Raw genomic sequence first — 22,754 nt, 5'->3', positions numbered from 1 at the left:
TGTTCTATTATAGCTTTTCCTGGACCATGTTCATGTTGTTTAATTACATCAAATTTTTGCTGTAAAGTAATAAACCTCTTCATTCTAAACTTGTACTCTAACAGAATCTTTCTTTTTCTCCATTTTATACATATAAAGATTATTAGTATATAAAACCGTGCATGCGCTTGCCTCAATTCTGCGTGCCATAGGCAGACATTAACTGAATTTTCGGTTGCATTAAACACAACTTGGTATCTATTTACAATTCACACTAAACTGAATATTATATTATTTGAAGTCACCCTAATTGCCACCTACCTGTAATTCCATTCCAGCTGGGAAATATGTAGCATTGGAAATTTGTTGAACTTCTGGGTCTTACATTTTTCACCATGGCCCCAGGGAAGATGGGGGTCGTTATTCATTAACATTTATTTTATTTATTAGAATTTGTCAAACAAAATCGAGAACAAGAATAAAAGAAAAAAAATGACAGGGATTATAGGCACGTTAGTGCACTTATGCTTGCCCCCTCTACTGACCACTTAAGTATGAAGTAAGATTCACAGAAGTCAATTTGTGACTGAAACTGTGAAAATTTGTAGCTGAGACAACTGGATCAGATAGAGCATTCCAGACTTTGAAACACTATTAAAGAAATCATATTTTTTACAGTCAAGTTCAGAATGATTTACATTGATGTGTATCCCAAATCCATTTCATTCATCTATTTCCTGCTGTCCTGTAATATTTAGCAAGTGCCCACTGAGAATAATCACTGAGCTGCCTTAGGTTTCTTCTCCATCTGCACTTCCACTTAACCCTTTGTTTGTGCACCATTTCTGAAAACTGTTCTCCTCACACTAATTCTTATGGGCTAGATGATTCTTTCTTATTGCAGTTATGGCTTGCAGGAGGGTGGGGTTGGCTAAAAATGTTTGGAAAATAATTTTTCCTATATCTTTATAGGATGCTAACTCTAAACAAGGATGGATTCACATGGTGCTCGAATGGCTTTAATAGCATAAAATATGATTTGACATAACATGAATATGTGCATGATATTTTTGTTTTGATAGCGTATCCAAAATTTCTGTTACGTTAGAGATTAGTCAGAAATTATGACTTCTAGGTAAACATAAAGCTCTTCCTTTGTTCTTCTGAAATACAGCTAGGTGTGTGTGTGTGTGTGTGTGAGAGAGAGAGAGAGAGAGAGAGAGATGGAGTTGCAGCAGTAGCAAGATTTATATTCATTTTGTTAAAGAATGCAAAGAATATATATATATATGAATCTAAGATGTTCATGATCTTTTTCTAGACTTTTTAGAAACATGTGGCTGGCTGATCGCATTAAGAAACAGAATTTTTAATGTATTTATTCATGCATTTAATTTATTAAATATTAATGTAGGTTTCACCCTGCTCACTATTGGAATGCAGCCCTCAGCATGCCACAATGAGGCTAAATCAGACTTTAGACCAAAAAAGATTGCCCATCTCTAATTCAAATATTTGCATGAGCCAAAATAAGAGTTGTACTTTGAACACGTGTGACTTATATCATATCGGAAGGAATAACTTAGATGAACATCTAAATATAACTTCTACAATAGAGCCCAACGTAAATTCTAATGTGTTCTTGCTGTAAAGAAAGTATTTTAAAAGTACAAAAAAGGTTTCCATCTAATTAATTTTTCTTTCAGCAGTTAACCTCCGGGCAATTAATTATCTTGTGTACTACATTTAAAACAGCACTAGGCTTCTTACTGAGATTGCCATTAATACTGTTTACTACATTAATACAGATGTGTAAAGTGACATAAAGAACTACAATATAGCTCTCTACACAGTCACAGCTATGAATTAAAAGTTGAGATGACCTGAATAACCAACTCTTAGACCTTTTAGGAGATCAAGGGCAAAAGCTTCCCTAAAAAATGAGAAAACAGAAGGTTTTACTAAGCAAGTAAATAATGGAAAAATAATTGACCAAAAACATCAAAGTGTGAGGGACATTTAAAATTTTATTAGGCGGTCATGTCGTCTCTGCTTTTTTTCCCCTTTCTTTTTAAGGAAAGGCTTGCCATTCTGTTCAACAAATGATTTCAGATACATATCTCTTCCAGGTATGTTTGACTAGGGGACAAAGGTGTGAAGAATACCTGATCATTCTATTCCCCTGCAGAAAACAGCACAGTAGTATTCTAAGGGTGGGTTGACAGCATCTTCCAAACCAGAAGTAGTTCAGGATATTCCTGTCTACGAGTGTTTGATATCTCTGATCACTCTGTAATATGTACTAGGTTTCCCAAGAATGCCAAACAAAGAAACTCAGGGTGTTTGTTTGTTTTGTTCCATTTTTGTGAACAACTTTGCTGGAAGCCACAGGGCTTCATCACAAAGCAACACTATTCCAAGATTTTAAAAATGATTGACAAACTATGCTAAATGCAGTGCTGTCAGCTTACATACAGTAACAGAATTAGGATTTCATATTTTGTCCTGGGTTTGGGAACAGAGTTTCAGATTTTTACACATGCTGTGCTCATTTTGAATTGTCCTAATATTATAGCTCAAACCACATTTTATATATAAGCTATAATGAATTATGTTAAGACTTAGATTTATACAGGTAGTCATTGATTTACAATCACAATTGAGCCCAAAATTTCCACTGCTAGGTAAGACAGTTATTAACTGAGTGTTGTCCTGTTTTACAGCCTTTCTTGCCACAGTTGTTAAGTGAATCGCTGCAATTGTTAAATTAGTAATGTGGTTATTGACTCAATCTGGCTTCCCATGTGCAAAGATCATAAGTGTGAAAAACGGTCTTGTAACTTCAAACGGTCACTAACTAAATGAATGTAAGTCAAGGACTACCTGTATCCTGCCATACCACTTCATGGGATAATTTCCAACAACAAAATTTCAGTTAAAATGGCATAAATGTAAGCTTATGTTATTCAATGTTAATACAGTAGTAACTTATTTTTAATACTTTAATAACAATGGGAAATTAAGCCATAAATTTTCAGCAAACATGGTGAAAAAGCTTTAGGGTTGGATGCAATATGACAGTGATGGCGAACCTTTTTGGCACCAAGTGCCGAAAAGGGAGCTCATGCATTCACGTGCGGCACCAAGTCCTGGAAAGGGAGCACTTCGCATTTGTCAGGGCCGCGACCAGGAAGAGGAGCTGCCCAGGGGGCATGCGTGCCCCAGATAAGGTACTTCTGGTTTCCGGCACACACATGTACACCAGCAAGAAAGTCTTCTGGTTACTGCCGCGCATGCACACGCACTGATCAGCTGGCCGGCGTGCATGCTCACGTTGGAAAACAGAAAATCAGCTTGTCCAGTTTCCGGCATTGCCGCACACACAAAGGCCAGCTGATTGTCACATGCGCATGTGCGCCAGTAACCCAGAAGAGGAATGGACAACACCTTGTGTGCCAGGCGACATGGCTCCGTGTGCCATAGGTTTGCCATCACGGCAATATGAAAATCAGGGCACATCAAATGGCAGTTGATCATCACAGTATCATAATACCTTATACAGGATCTATATTTTTCATATTCTATCATTCTCCTTATTAATGTTTTCTATTCTACCAAACCCTTCCTATTTCTAATTTACTCTAGACAACTAACAGAACAACAACAATAACAAAAATGTTTAACATGGTTTTGTTGGCCCCAACTATGTTGACCTGTGGAAAGGGTTTATAAACTTGACTATTCATAGAATAAATAAAATCATAGGGCAGGAAGGGATCTTGGAGGTCTTTTAGTACAATCCCCTACCTAAGGCGGGAGTCTTCATACCACCTTGAACAAATAGTTGTCCAATATTTTCTTGAAAATCTTCAGTGATGGACCACCCACAAATTTGGTTAGCAGACTGTTTCATTGCATACAAATTCTTACTATCAAGAAATTTTATTTATTACTTCTTGTCCTAACGTCAGGTGCTATGAAGAATAAATTGACACTCAGTTTTGTGACAGCTCTTCAAGTATTGGAAGACAATTATCATACCTCCCCTCTCTTTGTTAAGGTAAACATACCTAGTCCTTTCATAGGATTTAACCTCCCTTATCATCTGTTTCTTCTTTCAGGGGCCTCTGCATCTTTTTTTATATTGTTGTGACTATTGTTGTCCTGGATGAGTTCCAAGTGTGACCTCAACAATATGGTATAGTGCAGTGCTGTCACTTTCCTTGATCTTGATGCTATTCCTCTGTTGATGCAGCTTAGGAATGTGTTGACTTTTTTGCTAACTGTAGCACACTCATACTTAAGTGGTAGTACACCAGGATACCCAGAACCCTCTTATACTGCTAAGCCAGATGCTGCCTATTCTGTACCTGTGCATCTGTTTTTTTTTTCTAAGTGCAGAACATTATTTTTCTTATCACTAAACTATATATTGTTGGTTAGGGTCCAAGTCTGTCAAGATCCTTCTGAATCTTGAGTTTCATTGAATACTACATGCCGAACACAGGTGGTCAATCAACTACAGATCCATCTGGTAGTGGTATTGTCTATCCTGCATTGTTCCATCTTGTTCCATCTTATGAAGAAGTAGGATATAACCTACTTTATCAAGCCCTGTACTGAAATCTAAGTATATTGTAACCACAGTGTTTATTTCCTTGGTCCAACTTTATCAAAGAAGGTAATAAGATTTGTTTGGCATGACCTGTTCGTAACAAACCGTTACTGACTTCTATTAATAATTAAATAATTAAATATAATTAAATATAAAGTAATAATAATTAATTATTCCCTTGGGGTTGGGACCAGTACAAGTGAAGTCCTATCAGGAGAGGATATGTAGGAAAGGTATTTTTTAAAAGTTGCAATTCATTCTACTTAATTAAGTTTTGATAGATGGCTATATACATACATCTTGATATTGTATAAGTTTTCTTTTTAAAGTATATCATGTTAGCATTTAAAAGTAAATGTTTATGTTCTTGATTTAATTGATTTGGTGTCAGTTACTCTTTAAATACGTTTCAGATTTTATAATTCCATAAACAAGAAGATCATATCTGGAAAATAAGTGAATGGCCACTTTGATTATTATATAAATTTATCTCTACTCCAGACACGATGGAGAAAAATACTGAGAGATTCTGTGATTTAGTAGTGATAAAGGCAACAACTGGAAAAAATAGTAGTGCAAACGGGATATTAGAATGCCAGAAACAGAAGAACCTAGAATCACAGGAAGATTTGGATTACATAAACATAGTAAGGCAGGAGGTAAGTTAATAGAGTCTTATATAGCAAATTATTTCTTCATTGCCAAGCACTCCTACTTCAGGCTACTTAAAAGTAGTCCTTACACTTGAACATAACTAGATGGACAACATCACAATTAAATTAGCTATATGATAGGAAACAGGAGTTAAGGAAGTGCAATTTGGCCAGGAAATTTCCAGGTGCAGATTGTGGAACAGACCATGAATTATTGGTGTCAAAAGCACCAGTTAAACTTAGAACATTAAAGACAGTAGCTGTGCCAGCAGGATTTAATTTGGAGGGCATTTAGTCAGAATATCAAATCAATGTAATGCACAGATTGAAAATTTTTAATTTATGCAAAGAAGAAACTAAGAAGCCCATGGGCAGATAAGAGGGATGGGGAGGGAACAAAAGTTCAAAGAAAAAAAAGATCCAAGTAGTTTTCAGAACAAGCTATCATAATAACCAAAGAAAAACAAAAGATGAAAGCCTTGGGCAACAAGAAGGATGACAGCATGCAGGTTTTTAACATTATGCAAAAAAGACAGTAAAAGATGTATCAATAAAGAATGCCAGCAAATAGGTAAATAATAACAAGAAAGGAAAATGAGATATTTTTAGAAGAATTAGAGGGAAATGTGTGGCTAAGTTAGTATAATCATAAAAAAGATCTAACCGAGCCAAATGACAGAGAGAGAGAGAAAGTGAAGAACGAACAAATGAATGAATGAATGAATGAATGAATGAATGAATGAATGAATGAATGTGTATGGAAATGATTTCACTAGAAAATGAGGTATATTCTAATAATGGATTTTCTGATAGAGCACAATTCTCAAACAAAAAAGCACAGAGACAAATCCAACAAATATTGAACTCTTTCAAACTGCAGCTTAAGTGCTAACACTTTTATATCCACAGATATACAGCAAAACTTATATTCTAGAGCTATGCTGGCTGGAGAATTCTGGGAGTTGAAGTCCACAAGTTTTAAAGCTGCCAAGTTTGAAGACCTCTGCTCTAGAGATTGGGAAAGATTGGTATAAATGCCTATATCAAAGAAAGGTGATACAAGAGAATAATGCGCCTAACCAATCCATTGTACCAGTTTGTCACACAAGCAACATTTTGTGCGATGTCTTACAATGAAGAATAGAACTGTGCGTGTGGAAAGAGAAATACCAAAGCAACAGACAAACACACACCAAATGAGATAGAGAACATAAGATGGATAATGGAGATGACAAGATAATTTAATGAAGGAATTTCCTTTATTGACCACAGCAGAGCTACTGTATAGCTCTCATCAGAATATAGCACACTAAGGTCAATAGATATAGCAGAACACATTATTGTTCTTCTGACTAACCTTTACAATGAACAAGAAGCTACATTCATTTGAAATAAAAAAAGCAGTTAGGATTAAGCCACAAGTAAAGATTCAGCTTCTTATGAAAGTAAAAATGGAAAGCAAAAAATCTGGGTTAATGTTAAATATTAAAATATTGGAAAAGGTTCCTAGGAGGGGCATGAACTACAAGAAGAACCAATCAATTGGTCCTGGAAGAAAAAAATAATGATCGGTATCTAGAGATTAAGAAGCAGAAATTGAAAAGGAAATAGGAAATAGGAAATAGGAGGATATGATGGCTTAGAAAAAGAAATAACTATGTTTGGCAAATTGGAGGATATATGAGAACCAGTTTAGTGTAGTGGTGAAGGTGTAACTTTTAGTCATGCCTTAGGCATGAAAACCGGCTGGATGATTTTGGGGCAGTCATTCTCCCTCAGCTCCATTTGTCTCAGAGAGTTGTGGGGAAAATAGAAGGAGGAAGGAGTATTAGCTATATTTTGCCATCCTGAGTTATTTATGAAAATAAGGCAGGAAATGAATGAATGAATGAATGAATGAATGAATGAATGAATGAATGAATGACAAGACAATGGATGGACAGTATTCATGGAAGAGCTGCTGATTGTCACCAGAAATAGATTGAGCTAACGGACATTTGTCCATGCAAATAGTGGGAGCTAAACCTTGTTCTTAGACCTGAACTAATACTTAAAATGTGGAGAAAATTTTTAATCTTTTGTGTTCTTTTTTGAGAGATTTTACTCTAAACATCAGAATTTACTCAAACCTTTGTTATGTTTCTATGCTTTTTTTGTGTTCACCAACAGAGTAGTTCAAATAAAAACAGAGGAGAAAACAATCACAACTAGCTCAATTTCAAGAATGTACAGCTTTATTACCATCTGCCATGACAGCTATGCTCTGCACCAGCTGTTTTGTCGAAAGCCAAATGGCCCTGAAACACCTCTATAATGTCAAGTAATGGAAAAATATAACTCATTGCAGTCCACAAATTCTATTGTTTATACACTCACTAAGTAGATGAATGGGATGAAAATGCCAATTAGACTTTAAAGAAGGAAGCCAGAGAGAGCTCAGTTTGGCATCCTACCTTCCCAAAAGATGTCTGGTGCAGGCAAAGTTGACAATATCAACTGTGTACTCATAGGTATGCATGTAGCTGTGTACTACTAAGTGTGTAGTAATAGGTGTGCATGTAGCACTACATGCAATGGGGCTTAAGAAAGATATCTAGTATCTAAGATTGAAAACAACCTGATTAGGAGTCTCAGTCCCAATGATTTTCAAATTATGTTAACTGGAATCCTAGGGTTCCATAAGAAATTTGTAAGGTTCCCCATTTTTTTTAAAAAACAAACCATTACATAATTACTAATTTGCTTTGCATCTTGATCAGGTGTTCCATGACTCTTTTTTAAAAAAACTAACATATTCTGAGCTTGAAAGGGTTTGGAAACCCCTGACCTAACCCTAAGTTGAAGCCCAATACTAAATAATGCATATGGAGGAGTCCTTAAAACAATGGAACAATAGTTTAATATTCCAACAATTGTTACAAATTGTTAATTTATGGATATTTATTGCCTGCACTATTTCTAGCAGCCAGATTTAAACAGCAGCTACTACTACTACTACTAAATGTCAGCTGGTACTAAAACCCCAGAAAAAAATCAATAATGTCAAATAATGTCAAATGTCTGTCAGTTGTGTAGCTGGATTTTTGTCAAATGTGCCCCCTCCCTCAAAAAGTCTATTTATATTGATTCTTTAAGTTTGGAAGGTATTGAAGCAGATAGGAGGTAATTAAAAGCATAAATCTCAAAAAGCCTGTGAAGGTAATTCTCTGCTTTACAAGCAGAGCTGACAAAATGATGAACGCTTCAGTTCCAACATGACAGAAATATTACATGATTACAGGCTGCAGGGGCATAATGTGCTGAAAGTTATCTTCAAAACCAGCTATTTAACAAAGCCTTTAACAAAGTTTTTCGTTTTCCATTTGAAACAGTTAACCTATTGCAACATTCATCTGGTTATGCTTCCTGGGTTCACCTTATTTTCACTAATAATCTGTTTCACGTTAATTAGTTAATGCAAGGGGCAATAAATGCAAGAGGCAGTAAAAACTGGGGTGGAGAGAAGATGGTGGGCAGCGCTGGTCTTCCCTCCACACCCTCCAGGCAGAGATAGTTGATGGTTCTTTCTGCACTCTGTTTTTAGTATCTCCAACCAAGTGGGCATCAGAGAACGATCAGCGGAAAAAAATAGACTCCATACGACTCAGAATTCTTTCTTCTTCTCTTTCCATTCTCTGATCTATGTTAACATTTGTACCGATTCAATTGTGGGCATACCTGTCTACATATTAATTAATGCTTCATTCTTGAGGAAACCAAGCAATCAGCTTTCCCTTCTATATACAAATTGCATCTCTTGGGCACCGTCCACAGGTCAACACACTTCTGCACAAATCCCACGTATCTGGCTGTGAATTAATAAAAAAAATTGTCTTTGTCTCCTTCTTTACAAAAATAAAATAACATTATGGCATCCCACCCCCACCCCACTCTATTCCCCACTGCTCTGAGACTGCATGTCTAATGTGAATACAAATAAAATGGGTGGAAATAATATGATGAGGGTCAAAAGGGTGTAGAGAAACCAGAACTGAGAGCTATTTTGTCTGCGAATTGATTAAAGTTTTTTATCTTCTACTTGGAAAACTATCAAAAAACCTCTGCCCCAGCCTTAGCCCCCAGAGAGACACAGTCAGATTCAGAAGCCCACCAGTTAGTCAGTTGAAAAACAAAAAAAACCTGCTGGCCTGACTGATCTGTGGAAACGACAGGATGGGGTTGCACGCAGCAACCTTGAGGGATTGGATAAAGTTCAGTTCTCTGTAATATGGGAGAATATGCCTGCCCTCTCAAAAAAACCCACACAGGTAGAATGGCTGTCACAAGCTCCCCCTTAAGAGAGACAAACAGAATTAAATTACTGCTGATGCTCACATATTGCAGTCTGCTTTGATGACTTCCCAAATTTGGGTTTGCGTTGTAAAAAGAGCCATACTGAAAATGCACTAAATTAGAGCAGCCGCTGCCTCAGAACTCTTTTCATCTGAGGCGTCATATAGAGGTGATTGTTTTCCAGAATGTAGGTGTTACTTGATAGGCCCGTAAGAAGCCATTTAGCAAAATCTACACTTTGCTTGAAATTTGACCACAAGGGACATATCTCATAACTGCGGGGAAAGTAGGAAACATTAGAAAAGGCCAAGTATTTTTCCAGGCTGTAGTTAAGACAGTTTAAATAAGGGCCTCTTTGTTCATTATTCAAATTTCATATTTTCTTAATTTCTGTACATTTCATCCAGGTTTTTGTTTTTTAAGCCCAGGGCTTTTTTTTCTCCTCCCTATCATTTTCTTGGTGGAAGTAAACTTCAGGGGCACTTGTAGGTCTTTGCACTTTGCCCATTTTCTAGTCAGTTTAATAACTGGACCTATCAAGAGAACTCAATCTGCTATTTTTCCATAAATCAATTTCAGCTGTTAATAACTAATAGGTGGAGGATGCGCTGGGAAATATATATGGTGGCATAATGTTGCATAAAGAATTCAGAAGGGATGTTTTGCAAAGTGTGCTGGCAGAAGCTAAGTACGCTTATCGAAATATTAAAGTAGGCATGGGCTTCATATAGCTGCTTTGAAGGCTCCTCCTGCTGTTTATATGCATGTACATGCACAAGCAGGGGCACTAGCAAAAAAGGAGATGCTCTTTGAATGAGTTCAAATAGCCTCAAATCCATTTCAGGTTTGGGGTTCAGACAAGTTGATTCACAACTGCAGGAAAAACAAAATACACTGACATAATACACTGAAAGGGAATCCAGTTTTTGTACTCAAACAAAACAAATACACGAAATAATAGCAGTTATGTTTGTAATGTTAAACATTTAAACAATGTTGGCATACATAAAAAGATACATCCAATAATACATAATATTAAATACATCTAATAATATAAAAAAGCCACTCACAACAGGCACCATATAAATGCCACATATAGAACAGCACACACTCTGCTAGAGAGAAGTTCCCTGAAGATGGGCTCCAGGCCAAAAGCTCAGAAGACAAAACCTCTGGTCTCAGTGACCAACCCAGATTGGATCCTACAACATAAGTACACAACTACCAAATTGCATGCAGAATAACATTTAACATTTTTGACATACGTCCTCAAAATATAGTCCTGCAAATACTGTACTCAGTTAATATTTACGTTGCCCCCAGAAATCCTTATTTTATTTTCTTCACATATAGAGTAGATGCAAGAAATCTATCATGCTTCACTGATTCAGTTGGATTTTCAACCATCCCTGACTATTAGACATGGGGGCTGGAGTTGATAGGGTCCTAAGTGCCAATTATAAGAAATAATTTTGGAGAATACCCTTTCTGCTAGTACAGAAGTTTGAAGTTCTTTTAAATAAAATATTGCTAAATTGTTGCAATAGTTCTGTTATTTATTTATCAAATTTACATATACACGGTATTGCCATTACTTTGAAAGTTTTGAATCCAATGATCAGGATATCAATATTTGTAGATAACAAAATTATTTAATTATATCTTCTAAAACCTTGAACAAAAAAGCCCAGTTCAAATTGTCAAAGGCCTTCTCTGCATCTAAGAAGATCAAAGCAACTTGCTTTATATTGCTTCAAATATTCCAAAATGTCCAACACATTTGTAACATTATCCTTTACTTAGTTAAGGGGGAAAACCACACATTGATTCTCATGAATAAATTCTTGCGAGATTATTTTCAGTCTGTCAGCTAGAATCATTGTGAACAACATGTAGTCATTATTCAATAATAACATCAGCCAATAGTTTAAAGCCAAATCTCCTTGCTATATTGTCCTCTTTCCAATTCTCTGACATTTTTCTTCCCTGTGGAAGACAACAAAATTATTCCAAATCTACTCAGATCTAGCCAGTAGTTTAGATTAACTGATTGATTACATAGTCTATTAAAGGCCTATTCATTTAATCCAAAAATGAAATTGATTAATCTTTTTCAAATCTGTCCCTAATAGTTGCAGATTGTTGTGTTTCATACGTTTACATTACATTTTTATAGTTAGCCAAAACAAGAAATCATCTATAACAATGACCCAATCAGCAATGCTTTCTGAATACAGTTTTTTTCATTTAGATCAACCTCAGCTTTAAATAAAATTTTACAGTTGAGAGGTTTTCATTTTTTCCATATGAACCAGTTTAAAAAGAAATAGCTATTGTTTATTAAGAGCAAATCTAAAATATTTATAACTATGAAAATAGATTACTTTCTGTACATAATTTCATGCTTTGATTTGGGTTTTTTTTTTTCAGTTGCAAATGTGTGTTGTTTCTTTTTCTCAGCCTTGGAGTGAAGCTAAAAGGGCAGATTAATCAAAGGGAAAATGGGCAGATATTTTGTGTTGTGCATATTTCAAGAGTAGTGGGTGGGAATTGGCTAATTTGCATGTCATTATTGAGTCTAGTCACAGCTGAGGAAGGCAAGCACCAGGCTGTATACATAATAGTATTTGTTAAGGTTCCATCGTTGAATAGTGGAAATAGATTTCAGAGCAATGTATTACTAAAAGCACAGTAACTCTTAGTCTATATCACTATTTCTGAATCAGCTGTAAGTAAAACATTTGCTGTGTATCGTTTTATTGTGCAATGAAGGAAAGGAAATGGTGGTTTGGTGAAAAAAAATAACAAGTTGCACTAGGATACAAAGAAACATCTCAAAGTGAGAATCAAGAAAAGGTAACTTATGTCTGTTTTTCATATCGTTATTTATGCGGGCCATTGTAATTTTTTTCAGTGATCAAAATTTTATGCAGCAGTTTTCTGCATAACAAACGATTGTTTGACAGGATTTGTTAATGGATGGGATATGAGAAGAAGATATCTAGTGCATTTTAAAAAAGGTGCGAAGTTATTAAAATTATTTATATTTGTCTTGAAGGGTAAAGGCACTTCTTTATATATTTCTTTTCTTTACGATATTCTTAATATTTTTTCTCTTTCTCTTTTTTTGTCTTTTCTATGCCTTCTATTTCTTTCTTTTTTCTTTTTAGTCTGTATTAGTTTTTACTTTGTAATTATAATCCGAAGTGGTACCTATTAATCTACTTGCACTTGCATGCTTTCAAACTGCAAGGTGGGTAGAAGCTGGGGCAAGTAATAGAAGCTCACGCGTTGCAAGGAGCTGGGGCCTTGAACCTGCTCTGACAAGCTCAGTGTCTTTAACTTCTGAGCCATCATGCCTGAACCAATCTGTACATATAGGTAATCCAACTAACTTGTTTGGTAACCATTTGCAATTATGACAGTGATGAAAAAGTAACTTTGTGACCAGTCCTTGCATTTACGATCTTTACAGGTTTATAAAGCAAAGGAAAGCTGAAGTAAGATTATATACTCAATTGCAGTTTCACTTAATGACTCCTCAGCTCAAAGACTGAGTTGCCAGTCCTAATTGTGGTCACTAAATGAGGACTATCTGTAAAAGAAACAGTAATTTATTTCAGGAAGCCAATAAAAAATAACTAAAAATCATATGATCTGACAATAATAGTAGTTAAGCTCTTTATGCGCCATTGAAAATCATTTTAAATAATTTTTGTCAATTAAAAAAATGCCTTTACATTTTCAAAATTTAGAGATGAACTAGTTGCTTATATACTTGCAGTAAAATATGCAAAATTAAGAAACTATGTTCATTTATAGAATACCCAATATATGATCATTGTAAATTTTCAGTAACCGCAAACATTATATGATTGCTTGGAGGAATAGAAAGAAAAATAGAGCATATAATTAAAGTTGCAGCATCCCAGGATCACATGATCACCATTTGCAATCTTCCCAGTGGCTTCTGACAAGCAGAGTCAATGTGGGAAACTGGATTTGCTTAATAAATTTGAGCACCACTTACTTAACGATCTCATAACTTAGTGGCAGACATTTGGTCCCAATTGTGGTCATAAGTCAAGGACTATCTGTACAGAAGGATTACAAAAAGGGAGGGAGGGATAAAAGAGAAGGCAATATTTGAATTTACTAGTCACTATGCGGGACCATAATCATAATGGCTAAGAAACAGTACTACTTATATAGTAGATAGTATGTAGATAGTAATATGCAATTTTCAACAATAATGAATCCATAAGATGGTCGGGCTTTGATTGATCTCTATATTCCATTTTCTAAAAATTTCTGTGAGTTTTTAATGCTTTGAAAATATGACTGGTGATAGTTTCCATTTTCAAGATAATAATATAGATTTTCTTATCTTTTTTTTAAAAAAATTAGCACTGAAGTGTCTATCAGTTGGATGTCTAGAACAATTTATGCACATACTTATCTCGGAAAGAACCAAAATAAAATTAATAGAATTGTTTATAAGTAATCATGGATAGTATTGTACTACGTCTTTATGTAAATGAGGTTATAATTAGCTTTAAATTTGTTTGGACTTGAGTCCTTTGAACAGATTTCACATAAAATAAATGAGGATTGAATGAAGTGAAGCAAAGCCAGCCGTAGTTTAAGATTAATATTGCACTCATTGCAACTATTAGTAGAAAGGCTTTTTACATGAACTCTACATGGAGTAACCCTTTGTCTCAGGTTCACCTCTGCTTATCATGTTGTAGTTTCTTATTCTGCCCTCGGATCTTTTTAGTAGAGCAGGCTATTCTGTGAATGAAGTTACAGTGAAAACACTGAAAGAGGCGTGGTTTACACTACCCATCCATATGCTCTAAACTTAATGAGTAGCTGCGCTCAGAGAATCTCAACGCTTAATTTTCGAAGAGCCACATCTCCTGAAGTTGCATCATCTTTGGAGATAGGATTGTGGAAATAAGGAACCCCTCAAAATAAATGTGAATGCAAAAAAAAAGAGTCTGGATTAAAAAATATTCCAAATGGAGAATGTGTTCTACAGTTACATTGCTTTGTTCATAGAAGTTTACAAGAGGTTCAGAAGTTTCCTTCGCAGCCTTCCTGTCTTAACCTACCACTTCTTCAATCATTTTTTTTTTCTCCAGAAGTAAAACATAGCATAATCCATTCAGCCATCTTTTGATTAATGGTGTTAGACCTTGGGAAGACCACAGACACGGAATCACTGGGTAATGAACAGAAGAATAGTCTCTATATGGGTATAAGCAGACATGGCTTCAAATTCATACAGTATGAATTTGACACTGTTGACATTGTTGCAGTTGACCCTACGTTATGAGGTGAGGTCTCAGCTTCAAGGGCAGGATTTTGTGCAAGCAGATCTGGTTTAATGGAAAGTGACCAAGGCCACTATTGACTGATTAGTGGAGAGTTCAGATTGCTTCCCATGTGGCTCTGAAGCTACCTTTAATAATGCTATATTGCTCTACTCTCTCCTTATAGGTAATGAATGAACCAGGAGAACTCCAATTTATTTCATATGAGTTGTCCTTGACATTTGAAAAGGAAGTAATAGAAAAATATTTTGTTAAAAGAGGCACTTGGGGACTTTTTGCTTTCTGCTGTCATTTTTGTAAAATTCTTGAGAGAAAATTGTTTTAGAGCGGTCTACCCGCATCTCCTCTCTTCCTTTACTGATATATCTATTGACACAGTCGGTTTACATATGCTATTCACAGAGCACATAGTCCTTTTTTTTACTTTAGAAAGCTAAAAGCAATAACAGTGCCTAGAAATGTGATGGCAGGAATAGAAAAAAATAGCTGGGCCTGAGGGACAAGTTAGAAGAGCTTCCAGACAAATGGTTCCTATAGCTACCACTCAAAGGATGTGCAGCGACTCTGTTTTCTCCTTAATAGAAATAAAACAATGAAAAACATGTTAGAGAAATGTGGAATTTATTCCAATGGACGACAGAGTTGTCTGAGTGAATTACCTTATGTAATTTAATGAACAATGCAGGATGGTTGCATAATAAAAGTAGCGTCTGAAAGCATCTTAAGTGTAATTTTTATTATACAATTCAGGATTTCATAGCTATTCTTGGTCAACAAATAGTTAGCTTGCTATTGCAGTGATAGACAAGTTTACTACTGCTCTTACATGTCCACTGCTTCTTGAACAACAGAAAATTGTATATAACTTTATAATAATTATAATTGCAAGTGCATTATATAATACATAAGTACTGTGTATAATACTCTAGCACACTTTCATTTATTAAATAATTCTTCCTCTGTATGGCAATTGAAAGAAAAAAAAACATCATACCTATCTTTAAAGTATGACCAGACTTTGGTGGCACACACATAGAAAGAAATACAATACACAAGATGTTTGTTGTGTCATGCAATCTGCCACTAAGAATAATGCCATGGCTGACATGCATTAGGAATACAGCCTCTTGACTGCTTGTGTTAAATTGAAAGCCAGCTTTCAAGCATGAAAGCTTTTCTCAGCACCTCTGCTAGACTCCAAACTCTTCAGGGTGCTGTTAACACTATGTTGCTATAGAAAGGGTGACTGAATTAGTTTGAGTGCAAGTAGGTGCTACAGAACAGCCACTCTGGGACCGCACGTAATAAGGCAACCTGACCACCTGGGTGTAAGTCAAACAGATGGAATGAAAAGGAAAATGCACATACTGCATACATCTGTGCTCAGTAACAATCCTTGTGACATGTAAATAACTTATCTTCAGAATCAAGTAAAACATTAAGATTCAGCAGTTAGATTAAGAAGCAAATAATACCAAACACATTTTCTGTTCTAAAAAAAAAGAAAACACTGTATTTCTATAGGGCCAATCAGTGGTGGGTTGCCCCCAGTTCGCACCGGTTCTATAGAACCGGTAGTAAAACTGGCGGGAGGCCCTGCCCACTGACCCTGACATCATGAAAATCCTTCTGCACATGCGCAGAAGCTTCTGCACTTGCGCGCGGCCCCATTCCAAACCACTAGTAAAGGTAAATAGAACCCACTTCTGGGGCCAATCATGTTCTCTATTTAAAACTGCACAGAAAATAAAGTTAAAATTATATGTGTACATGCAAACACATAATAATCTATCACCAAAATATGGACCACAATAAAGATTATTAAAACTATTACAAGGTTTTCAATTTTATTAGTATCATACAAAGAAGGAGGGAAACTGTTTAATCAATTGGAATTTATGAACTAGTAATACTAAACTTGTTTATCCAAAAAGAAATTCCTCTGATTTCAGTAAGGCTGACTTTCTAGCAAGCAAATATTATAAAGGCTCTTTAATAAGAATCGTTTGCCAAAACCATATTTGAAGTATATAGTACTTAAAGTGCTAGTAGACTATCCATATGTAATGTAGATTTTACTCAATGTTGTGTAATAATACCTGGTGGATTGTTTATGTAATAGAAAAAAGAGGCTTTATGCCTCCATGTTTTAAAAAAAGTAAAATAAAAGTAATATCAGAAGCAAATGTAATTTTGCACATAGGACAGGATACCTATCTTTAAGTAAAATAAAAACTGTACTGTATAGGACTAATAATAGACACACACCATCATAAACAAGCAAGTGTGCTTTCAGAAAGTCTGGTACAAATAAGTAGGCTATAATCTTATGCAAACTCATAGTGGTTTCAATAGAAATGTATTCTAATTGGAAGTAAAATTGGGCTCTTTATAGTCAGATAAATATCTAATTTCCAAATCTAATTTCATTTAACTTCCTACGATGGGTTAAAACTATAGTAGAGTATAAGTCAAAAACTAATAAGGAGGTAGATCCTTTTGCTGTAATCCATGAAAATACATGTACCTCAATAAGATCTCAGTTAAAGTCAGAAAAGTGTCTTGTGAAATCCTGGAACAATATTAACAATGAAGCACTACTAACTTTTCTTAGGCAAAAGAATGTAGTGCCTCTTATTGGAAGTTGTATAACTTTTCTTTTTCCACCTTCTCATCTGTGAGTGATATCAAGTATGAACGTTGAGCCTGATTTGTTCTCCTTTGTAGAGCCAGGCTGAGGCCCACTACAAAGGAAGTAAACATGCCAAGAAGGTCAAAGCACTAGAAGCAACGAAAACTAGACCAAAAGCAAGTGTTTCCAAGAACAGCGCAATGGCTAACATGAACGGCTCTGCCACGCCGGTCCCGGCCAACATCTCTAACAAATCAGGTCAATGAAATTTTCATTCTATACATTCTTTGCTTCTCCTTCTTGATTTATGTGAGATTTTTGTCTAGATGCTCTCTGTCTATTTCAGTGCCAATATTTGTAATAAAACTGTATAAGGCTCTCCTTTCTGAAAGAGAAAGTGATTGTTAAAACTGGTGGGTCAGATTCCCTATGAAACTTCACTTGGTCTTCCTGTTTCCCTACTGAATATCTATTAAACTTTTAGTCATTGCCCAGTGATTGGCAAATACTGATAGCAGATCTAATAGAGAGATGCTGATAGAGTGATTCAGCTATCTGTGTTAAAAGTTGCCTCCAGTGGTAGCTCTCAAATGGATAAAGAGAGATGATATATTATTGTATTTTCCACTAGCCATCAATGTGATGCTGTTTGCTTTTAAATGGCCCCAAGCACATTCTCTTTCCTACATATAAATATCAGTTGTTTTATTATGCCATTGGTAGTTAATACATACTTATGCCTCATCTTGGGCTAATTATTAAAAATAGCATAGTTTAATTTATATAGGCAAAGGTGAATAGGATCCATTTTTCCCCAAGGTGGGAATGAATGCAACCTGAATCACATTACCCATTGCAATATTTCACAGATATCTTATTGCAGAGTCTTAATATAATATCAGAGATCAAACCTGTTGTCTCCAATCTATCAATATTGGCACTCAACAAGGGCTACTTACAAAACTCCTATGAGTAGGATATGTTAACCTTCATCTTTCTTGCTACTTTTAGGCTCCACTATTGTCAAAAACTAAAGGATCCCCCCCTTCCTCATAATCTGTTAGTTGAAAGAGTGGGTATAATTGAGCTTCCCCATAGTTGGCAAGCAGAATCAAAGCTAAGAAGTCTAGTAAAAAGACTGTGGGGAAGCTACCAACAATTCTGATCTCTAAATCCAGTGATCAATTGTGCCAGCAGTCACAGCTATATGTGTGCAGCTGAGAAATGTACAAAAACTCTTAATTTTCACAGAGACATGCTTTTGCTAGCTTAGTGTTCCAAGGGGGCCAAAATAATGAATTAGAGGGCAGAAAAGTGTTTTTGTATGAGCATGCTCCTGGGGGTCTCTGGGGAGGGTTGAATCACAATAATAAATCTGGAATTTCTAGGTAATAGCATTTAGTTTACTATTTCTTCTCTACTTTAAGAAGCCCATATTTCTTGTATTTCACTTGATAATTAGTGGAATGGTCTTTCCGTGTAATCTTATAATCCACGGTAAAGTTCAAGCATCATCCACAATATTACAGTTCTTTGTAAATCTAACCATGGAAATATAATTGGTTCCACACCGGAGGAGGGAGGAGAAAATGCAATAGATTTTAAATTTATTCTGATCTTTCCCTTAGTAAATTTATAAATATAATCCAAAGCAGGGGTGTCAAACTCGATTTCATTGAGGGCCGCATCAGGGTTGTGTTTGACCTCGGGGGCTGGGCTGGGCGTGGCCAAGGTGGGCATGGCCAGCTCGACATCACTCATGTTGGGGACTCCTGTGGTGGCCTGAGTGCTCTGCCAGTGAAAACGGGCTCCCGAACTCAATTTTTGGCTGCAACAGTCTCCTGCAACCCTCTGCTAGCAAAAACGGAGCTCGGGAGGGCCGCTCATGGTCCTCACATACTCCATTTTCTCTGGCAGAGGCACCACAGGCCGGTCCTTTGCTGTTTCCAGGGCAGCCCCACGGGCCAGATCTAAGCACCCCACGGGCCAGATCCAGCCCCCGGGCTTGAGTTTGACACCCCTATTCTAAAGGAAGCATGAAGCAAGTTAGAGATTGTGTTATAGATATAACTGGTATATCAGGATCACCAATTGAATCACAAATAACCTGAACTGGATTACATCACCATGGATTAAATGAGTAAAAAATATATTTTTTTCTTAAATTGAGGCAGACTCATAATACAGGTAGTCCTCGACTTACAACAATTCATTTAGTGACCATTTGAAGTTACAATGGCACTGAAAAAGTGACTTATGACTATTTTTCACATTGACCATTGCAGCATCCCCATGGTCACATGATTTACATTCAGATGCTTGACAACTGATTCACATTTATGACAGTTGCAGTGTCCTGAGGTCATGTGCTCACCTTTTGCTACTGCCTGTCAAGCAAAGTCAATAGGGAAGCCAGTTTCACTTAACACTGGTGTTACTAATCTAACAATTGCAGTGATTCACTTAACAAACGTAGCAAGAAAAGTCGTAAAATGGGGCAAAATTCACTTAACGAATTTCTCACTCAGCAACATACATTTTGGGCTCAATTGCAGCTGTCTGCAATTAAAGTAAGTTCGAATCTTGCCAGGCTCAAGGTTGACTCAGCCTTCCATCCTTTCTAAGGTAGGTAAATTGAGGACCCAGTTTGTGGGGGCAATAAGCTGACTTTGTATAAAATATACAAAAGTATGAAGGCTATTGCTTAACGCACTGTAAGCCGCCCTGAGTCTCCGGAGAAGGGCTGCATATAAATCAAATTAAAAAAAAAAAAAAAATTTTGATCGTACGTTGAGGACTACCTGTAACATTGGTCTCTTCTTTGCAGGAATTGAAGGCTATTATCATACATCAGGAATTACGAAGATAGGTTTTAAGAGCCTGAGGCAGTGGTGGGATTCTGCTGGTTCTAGGAGGTTCTGCCGAACCGTTTGTTAAATTGCTGGCTCGCCCCGCCCCTTGCCCCGCCCCTCCGCACCACTATTTATTGCCAATAAATAGTGGTGGGCAAGGGGCAGGCGAGCCAGCAATTTAACAAACGGTTCGGTGTTTTTTGTAATTTTATTGGCCCGTGGAGCTTCAGCATAGGCTAATTAGCCCTTGATTAGATCGGCTCCCGACTCTCAGCTGATTTGCTCTCAGCTGTTTTGCCCAGGGCTCTGCTGCTTGCTGGAGCAGAGTTTTTTTTCCACTAGCTATGCTGAAAAACAAAACTGAAAGTAAAGCAGGCTGTTGGCTTTGCTGTTGCTGCAACATTGGAAAATTAGGCAGGTAGATTTCTTTTCTTTTTCCTCATCAAAAAAGGTAGGTGCAAACAATGGGAAATTTAGAGAAAAAGAGGAGAGTTCAAGATTTTAAAACACAAAAGAAAAAAAGCTCTATTTAACTAGGGAAATGTAATAATTGAGATACTATTAATTGTATATTGTGTTGAAAGCAGAAATGGTTAAGTTGTGGTTTGGAGGAATATATGGGGGAAATTATTTGGTTTATTATTATTGGTAAATATAATTAATTGATTTGTAAGAAATTGGATTGCATGGAAATAATTGGAATATTCATGTTCATATTGATTAATATACAAAAAAGATAGTTATACAGCTAATTGATTTATATTAAAATGTTGAATTTATATTAAACAACTGTAATATTACATATTAACCAATGTGAGGATGGTTATAAAAATAGATGACAATGGGAAGGGATATAATATAGAATAGAAGGGAAAAATTGAATTTGATTAAGATTAGAGATGAGGATGAAGGGTAATATTGTTTTTTTACAAAAATAGATGAGGAATAAATATGGCAAAAAGGAAATATAGAAATTGTAAATTTAATTGAAATGACTAAACACTGTTTAAATGTGTGAACCGGCCAAATACTCTGTTCAAAGAAAATACATTGTATGTTTGTATGTGTGTTTCTAATTATTGTTATTTATTCATATTTGTTCTCTTTTATTCTTTAAAGTTTAACAATTCATTCTTTATCTTAATATCTTTATATTTGTTTGTGGTTGGCTTTCTTCCCTTTCATCTTTTTTTATTGTACAGCAATCTTTCTCCTCAAACCTACCAACTCTCTCTTTTCTTTCCTTCTTACTTTCTCTTCCTCCCCCTCTTCTTCTCCTCCCTACTTCCTCTTCCTTTCTCCTTCTCCTCCTCTCTTCCTCTCTTACCCTCACTCCTACTCTAATTTCCCTTCCCTTCCTTCATCCCTCTCTATTGCTGTATCCTTTTATGCATATGGACTACTCAAAGGGCTGAAAAAGTTATTTCTGACTGGTCCTCGCACTTTTGACCAGTCCTTGAACTTACGACTGTCCTCACATTTTACATTTTTGCCTTATCTTGTCACCATGATGAAGAGAAGCAGTTGTGAAATGAGTGACACGGTTGTTAAGAATGCCACAACAGGCATAAATGTGAGGATGGTCATAAGTACGAGGACCGATCAAAAGTGCGAGGACCAGTCAGAAATGACTTTTTTCAGCCCTCTGTAGTCCCTATACAGATAGCCACGCCCACCGGTCACATGACCAGCTAGCCACATCCACCCAGTCACATGACCAGCTAGCCACGCCCACCCAGTCACACGACCACCAAGCCACACCCCCAACTAAGCCACGCCTACAGAACCGGTTGTTAAAAAAATTGAATCCCACCACTGGCCTGAGATCCATAAAATGGATGTGACCACAATCCATAGGTTGCCATAGGTTTCTTCTAAACTCTTCCTCTAAAGATATTTAGACCTTTCTTTTCTTTTATTTATTTTTTAATCTGAATGGCCTATTTTGGGGGTTAAACTGCAGTTTTCAATTTCAAAATGGAAGGATACTAAGTAGCCACTTTTCAATAATTGAAGAACTGAAGGTTGCAGGTAGTCCACTCCTTACAAATAGTTGCTTTATGTGTGTGTGTGTGTGTGTGTGTGTGTGTGTGTGTGTGTACATAGATACACGCATACACCTATAAAATATAAACTTAATTTAGCTTACAAGAAGAGTTAATGATTATTACTAATTATTTCAGGCTTAGAGTCGTATACAAGTTATGGAAGCTGAGAATATCAAGCAGATAATTATAGCGGAGCTCATATCCATTTAATCACATTTCTATCTAACATCCATTGAATAAATCTAGAGAGACAGAAGGAAATTCTCCTAGTTGGTAAAAACTGCCAGGGCTAATCTGACACAAA

The 22,754-nt window shown here is 36.2% G+C and overlaps 1 protein-coding gene across 3 annotated transcripts in view; it reads left to right on the top strand.

Annotated features, from left to right (window-relative positions):
* Positions 1-22,754, top strand: part of ZNF385B (zinc finger protein 385B) — a 267,317-nt gene that overhangs the window by 216,952 nt on the left and 27,611 nt on the right. For all 3 annotated transcript variants that reach the window (XM_034428666.3, XM_034428674.3, XM_034428691.3), the window contains one exon: positions 17,646-17,808. In XM_034428666.3, coding sequence (XP_034284557.1) covers positions 17,646-17,808 — 163 coding nt within the window. The remainder of the gene's footprint in view (positions 1-17,645; positions 17,809-22,754) is intronic.

The sequence above is a fragment of the Pantherophis guttatus genome, chromosome 1, assembly GCF_059756535.1.
Source record: "Pantherophis guttatus breed Tessera chromosome 1, ASM5975653v1, whole genome shotgun sequence".
Taxonomy (NCBI): Eukaryota; Metazoa; Chordata; class Lepidosauria; order Squamata; family Colubridae; genus Pantherophis; species Pantherophis guttatus.
This window is presented reverse-complemented; position numbering and strand designations above follow the sequence as displayed.